Source organism: Notothenia rossii, assembly GCF_949606895.1.
Source record: "Notothenia rossii genome assembly, chromosome: 1".
Taxonomy (NCBI): Eukaryota; Metazoa; Chordata; class Actinopteri; order Perciformes; family Nototheniidae; genus Notothenia; species Notothenia rossii.
In genome coordinates, this window is record NC_136912.1 from 72391993 (window position 1) to 72398386 (window position 6394).

At 39.0% G+C, this 6394-nt stretch overlaps 1 protein-coding gene across 4 annotated transcripts; it reads left to right on the top strand.

The window, feature by feature from the left end:
* Window positions 1-860: 860 nt before the first annotated feature.
* On the top strand, window positions 861-4072 carry LOC307015430 (uncharacterized protein). 4 transcript variants are annotated; one of them, XR_013801524.1, is made up of 9 exons: window positions 861-978; window positions 1359-1442; window positions 1532-1597; window positions 2607-2667; window positions 2858-2895; window positions 2988-3052; window positions 3163-3264; window positions 3544-3620; window positions 3747-4072. XR_013801524.1 is itself a non-coding variant. In XM_079644026.1 (9 exons), the coding sequence occupies exons 6-9, from the start codon at window positions 3011-3013 to the stop codon at window positions 3915-3917; spliced, it is 384 nt and encodes a 127-aa protein (XP_079500152.1). In that variant the 5' UTR covers window positions 861-978; window positions 1359-1442; window positions 1532-1597; window positions 2607-2667; window positions 2858-2895; window positions 2988-3010; the 3' UTR covers window positions 3918-4072. The 4 variants fall into 4 exon arrangements, 3 of the variants coding, with proteins under 3 accessions (XP_079500152.1, XP_079500154.1, XP_079500153.1); XM_079644026.1 differs by having other exon boundaries at window positions 3552-3620; XM_079644028.1 differs by lacking the exon at window positions 3544-3620.
* The last annotated feature ends 2322 nt before the right edge of the window (window positions 4073-6394 follow it).

Here is a 6394-nt window from a genome sequence, read left to right on the forward strand (position 1 = left end):
TGTCTTCACACAGCCAGTATATCTTATTGCATCTATGGCGGACATATCAGGTTTTGATCTCGTGAAGGCTCAGGTGTGTTCGGTCTCTTGATCTACAAGAAAAAACCCACTTACAATACGTGCTTTTAAGAATATTACATAGTGATCTCTGGGGCCGTATATCTCGGTCTCCGTTACGTATTATATAGCTTCACTATTGGCAAAGTATATTAATTTGCTCCACGGTAAAACATTGCACTGGAAGCATTTGATACAAAAGAGGACAAGAGCTTGTGTGGCGTTCAAACCCGTTTATTGAATGGTTTACGTCAGTATGAGAACACATTAATCCTTAATGTCGGGGGCTGAATTGGCACGCCAACCTATGGGTTAACAAAGTGTGATTAGCGTTTCTAGGAATTAATTAGATGTTTAGACTAAGCATTGCAATATACATTTCGGTTTCGGTTATTTGTCATATAATTCCTGCAGTAGTTAACATCATAACACTCACCTCCACCTGTTCTCCCTTCTCCGGTCCCAAGGTCTGTCACCGTAAAGAGTCCCCGGGGAAACGCCGAACCCTCATTTATCGTTCCGGATGGGGTTAAAAGAGCAGGATGGAGGCAGGGGTGGTTTTATATCATGTACATTGATCTTGTTGGTTTATAATATTTTTATTTTCATACATTAATTAGGTATAATTTAATTAATGGATGTTTGTTATTCTCAACTAAATGTTTATTTTTATTTAACTGGTTTCCTTATCTGAGCTAACCATCTCTGCATTCCAACCCTTTTGATGGTACGGTCCAATTGATCGAATCGTTCGAGAGGGTTCTGCCTGCAGACCTCCACTCTCAGGACAGTTCCGGTGCAGACTTCGACTCTCAGGACACCTACACTGTCAGTACAGGAAGTGACGATTCTGACGTACATCTGACGTTTTTTTCCCCGCCCACCGAAGGACTCGTCTGATGGTTTTTGCAAATCAGTAAGGTAAGGTGCGTGACCTGTTTGCACTATCCAAAACAATGAATGCAGTCTAAATGTATTGTTTCGCAGACAAAACAACATTTATCGATATAATATATATATATATACTTGCAGAGCATATCATTTGCTTATCATAGGCCACCTATGCCACTATTCTCTAATGCGTCTCATCAGCGGTAATAAAAAAAAAGTTGATGCAGATGGAAGGCAATTTAATGAACTCATTTACTGAGACATGGGAAACTGAGCACAAGTTTGTGATAAATGGAGACAAGCCAGTATGTCTTATTTGCTACGAGGCAGTGGCATTGCGTGAGAAACCTTAAGTAACCTTGTGTGTGGGGTGTTTGTGGGGCCTGGGCTCACATCAATATTTTCCACAGGGGAAGAACATTTGTGTTGCTGATCTGTATGTTGTGCCAACATGGCGACACCCATCGTTATGCAACCCACTTTCAACTTTACCTGTAAGTATTGCATGCTCTACTGGTTTCGTCACAAAATATATTTTTTCCGGACTATTAAAGTTTTGTTTTAAACTTTTCCTTTTTTATAGAATGATGCTTCCATCAGAGACGCCATCTGTATTCCTGTGTGGAAACCTGGGCACTTCCTGTTGGCTGTAAGTACTGATACTAACTCTGACGTGGATTTCACGAGGAACATTCTAAATTACTAATTTGTTTGTAGCCTTTATTTATCCAGGTAAAAATCCCATTGAGATCAATGATGTCTTTTACAAGGGAGACCTAATAAATCTAATGCTTTTAAAAAGTAATTGTATTTTACATTACACTGTACTGTGATCGTCTTTCGTTGTGTTGTGAAGTGATGCTGTCATACAATGCTGAGTTAAATGTGATTAACTGCAATTGTAGGTTTTGAAGCCAACACAGAGAGACATAGTCTTTCTGGATTCCAAATGTGTACATGCACATGCACAATTTGGATTTGGTGATCAGGAAATGAGAGAGCTGTTGAGGTCACTAATAACAACTTTTGTTCAACAATTTGGTTCTCATTGTTGTTCATGTTCCTATGCCCTTGTGAGAGGTTTAGTTTTTTTTCACCAGATCAAGTTCGGATCTGTGTTTTAGCCTTTTTATAGTGCAAGGGAAACAAACATCAATTTATTTCAATCTTAAAGTTAATATGATGACCATAACAATATTTCAAACCAGCAATTAAATTAATAAACCTGCACCATAAGAAGCCTGCTTAAATCGATTGTTTGACTGCATGGAAATGTTCAAGAGAGTGTGCAGAGGTGGGAACTAACGAAGTACAAATAGTTTTCTTACTGTACTTAATTAGATAATGTGACGATAACACACAAAGACGAGCCCTTGGTGTGCACATCATGCACCATACACGCAAACCACGAAAAATAGGCATTTAAAGTCACATTGTAGTGTGATTACAAAGCCTGTACTTTTTAAAGTAAAATGTTGTATCAGTACTTCTACTTTTACCAAATTATTTTTTTACACAAGTATCTGTACTTCTACTTAAGTAAAGAGTGTGTACTTTTGCCACCTCTGATGGTGTGTGTTGTGCATGAAAGAGGACCATGTTGATTATTTTGATAGCTACCTGTTAAGATCTTCATACAGCTGTGTTTTTCATTCTAGAAACCTTTCACAGTCAATAAATCCTGGACCGTGGAAAGAGACGACTGGTTTGGAAATAGAGGTAATAGTATACAATTTGTATCATTTATATTCAACAGAAATGTCAAACCATAACAAAACAACTAAATGCTTTCTGACATGCTAGGGTTTCCCCAGGCAACTGTATGGGAATGACTGTGGCATTATTGGTCTGATTTAATTCTCTGTTGTTTTTAAGATAATAACATGAAATAATATGTATTCTTTCATAGTATGCCCTTTACACTCTGCACCCTATGATTTCACTATTGTAAGTTGATCTGGTCATTTAAAGTAAACTCAAAATCCCATTTTGACATTTAATCTGACATCCAGTGATAATATATTTCTTTCCTTTTTTAGACTGACATGCCAGCTTTGCGAAAATGGTGGTGTGTCATGCTAATGGGGAATTTCGACCTCGGAAGGTGAGACCACTAAAATGTTGACGTTAGATTAACTTTGAAATGGTTAAAAAACACAATGTTATACCTACAGTACCTTTATTTGTTTCTTTGTTTAACCCTTTTTATTTGAGTCATGGCAAAATGTTGCCCACTGGACGGAGAAATCTAAAGCCCTCCTGCGAGGTGAGGTGCCTCCAGTGTTCAGAGTGAGGAAGTTGGATGACATCACTGAGGTCAGATTTGCATTGCAATCTATTTCATTTAAGTTGTGTTTGTATCTACTCTCACACTAAAGCTTCAATTTCATTATTTGTTTCACCACTCTGTCTTTACAAATATATGTATTTTGTCAATATTTACTGCATTTATTCTTCCTTGTGGTATCAGTATTTAGGACGATCTTGGAGGACAGTCCTTAAACTAAAGAATATGTTGAAAATAGCATACTTTACTAAAAGTATGGTGGTTCCTGGCAATAGTCCTTTGTATTTTGAACATTCAAAGTTTTTTAGTTTTTTAGAAAGAGGAGCAACTTCAGCCTCATCCAGCTGATGTCTCAGTTGGAAAAGATGAGAAAACAATGGGAGCGGTAGGCTTGTTTACTAGTTCTATGCATCATATCCAAGGAGGACGCCCTTTCCTTGGGTTAGTCTGCCAAAAAGCTACTTAATGCTTAATATGTATCAGTGGAATATTTTCTCTCTCTTTTCCGTAGCCAACATTTAAGATCCTGCAGGACTGCAAGAAGGCAGCGGAATGGGTGGTGGCACACAAACATTTGTGCACCAGGGTGCATTTGCCCGATGCAGTGAGCATGGGGGAAGCACAACTAACAGAGGCTGTCAAGCTTTGGGAGGAAAAACCTGACGAATGTGATGAGGATTAGATGGAGGCAATCTTGGAGCCATTGAAGTTTAGGTTTGAACATATGGAAGACATGTGGACCTTCTTAAACGAGATCAGAGACAAAAGAGGGTATCTGGCATTCTGCAAATGCATTTCTGTTGTTTGAATAAAGGGCAACAGGAAGTTGGAACACTTTGTCAGTTTTTGTGTGTTTTGCTTTGTTTTGTTTTTCAATGAAGCATTTGATAATTCACCTTGATTATACCATGAACACCACAGAGGAATGTTGGTTTACTTTAAGATAAGCCTTTTATTGTCTCCCGCATCACACCACAAGGGCAATTTAGGAGTCCATCAAGGGGATCTAGCAGAAAAAATAACTACCAAATATGAAAAGAATTGAAATTTTAATACACAATGGCATCTAAAATGGATATAATTTCTAGCAAATTGTTTAATATGCAGATTATTAATCCAATAGTGCAGTACAGGGAGAAATGAAGTATGTAGGAGTGAAGTGAAACAGTCTATTGTAATAGCAAACTGTAATTAGACTATAGAGCTGTAAGTAACATAATTATACATAACATTTTCAGCTTGACATAAATGAGAGGCTAATAATTTTAAGAAAATAAATATGGTTTTAACTAACTTCTCCTGCCCTCTTAAGTGGTGTCATGCTGACATAGTTAAAATATGTATCATACAAGTAGACAAATCATCTTGTTATATCAAATATCCACAGCTGTCGGTTAATCATATGTAGTATCATCTGTAGTATATCGTCTTTATTTGTATGTTATTATTCAAAGATAAATAAGGAATTGTGTGTTATATGGCAGAGGTTTCAGCTCCGATTAGCCTATTACATCTACATATACAGCTTATTGTTTTCTATTTTTATTTCACTATAGCTATGTGGAGGGTGTCAAGGTCTAATTTTGACCGAATTAATCAATAGTGGGTGTAACTAAAATAGAAGATGTCGTCTTGTATTTTACAATATATATATATAGGGGGGGGGGCTGGACACAGGCCGTGGGGGGGGACCCAAGACCGAGCAATGTCCCCGGTAGAAACCGGGGGAAATAGCCAAACAAATTATAAAACCGGGGAAGATAGGGGGGAAAGTGAAAACAAATAGGCACTCGTGAGGCGGGCAGAGTCCCCTGTCAACTCCCGTTACATTCCTCCATGGTGTCATTGAGCGAGAAACTTTTACAAGTACCAGGCTGGGGGGGTCAAAAGGGCTTGACCAAGGCCAACCCAAAGTGCACGGTGGGCGGACTCATCACCTCCGTGATGACTCTCATTGTGATTTGAAAAATTCTATCAAACGAGTCCTTCGGTGGGCGGGAAAAAAAATGTGTTCGTCAGAATCGTCACTTCCTGTACTGACAGTGGAGGTGTCCTGAGAGTGGAGGTCTGCAGGCAGGCTCCCATGGGACGTTCTGCCTCTGCCTCCTTACTTGGTCGGGCCGCTCACTTGTCAGCCTCACACATAGATATAAAATGGGACCTATACAATACGTGCAATCAACCATGAAGACACAAACTCAAGTGCATTAGCTTTCAATGTGCTAATTATTTAAAAAGCTAGGAATTGTATCTTCCTGTAATACTTTCTTTATACTGAAATACATTTTGTGCATATAGTGCTGAAATAAAAAACTTAAAGGGGACCTATCATGCAAAATGCACTTTGTGATAAATAAATATGTGTCCCCGGTGCGTCGGGGAACTCACGCAGCGGCAGAAAATAAAACCCTCTCTCTTTCCTCCGTACCCAAATCTTTTAAAAACGGGTGTACAACAAGCGGATACAGATTCCATCCGAACTGACGTCAATTTGGCGGCGGACCCACAATGCCTGACGTGTTTTGGACGTCTTTGTTTACATTAGCAAGCCTCGCTAACACTCAGAGCTAACCTGTCCTAGAGAGCACATGTGTTTAAAAAGCAGGAAATAAAAAAAGAACTCGAGCATTTGAGCTCCATACTATTTCAGTAATAATCCTTGACGTGGTTTAAACAGGATGGCGTTTTATCACAACCAAATTTAACTTTATCTCCGGTAGAATTCTGATCAGGCATTAGCTCCGCCTCTTCTTATTTATTTTGTTCAAGCTAAGGACCCAAAATGTGAGTTTCTCTAACAGGGCTTCAAAAGAGGGGTTTGAACAGTATGAGGCATGGCTACAATGGGTGATCTGTTTGGTATTTTGAAAAAAAACATGTTTTATATCAGGGCTGCCAACATTGAGTTCAGCTTGGAGTGAGATTTTTTTTTGGTGAACCGAAAAAAGAAACGTTAATGTGTACAGTGTTACAAATGTATTGAACATGTACAGGGTTTCCCATTAATCTACCGGGCGCTACAGTGGAATACGCACATACACAGTGTACCCGCAACTCTTACAATCAAGTGCTATTTTATAAGTGGGGGGGGGGTCCTCATCTCCTCTAGGGGGGTCCGGGGGCATGCTCCCTCGGGAAGATTATTTTTCTAATTATTGA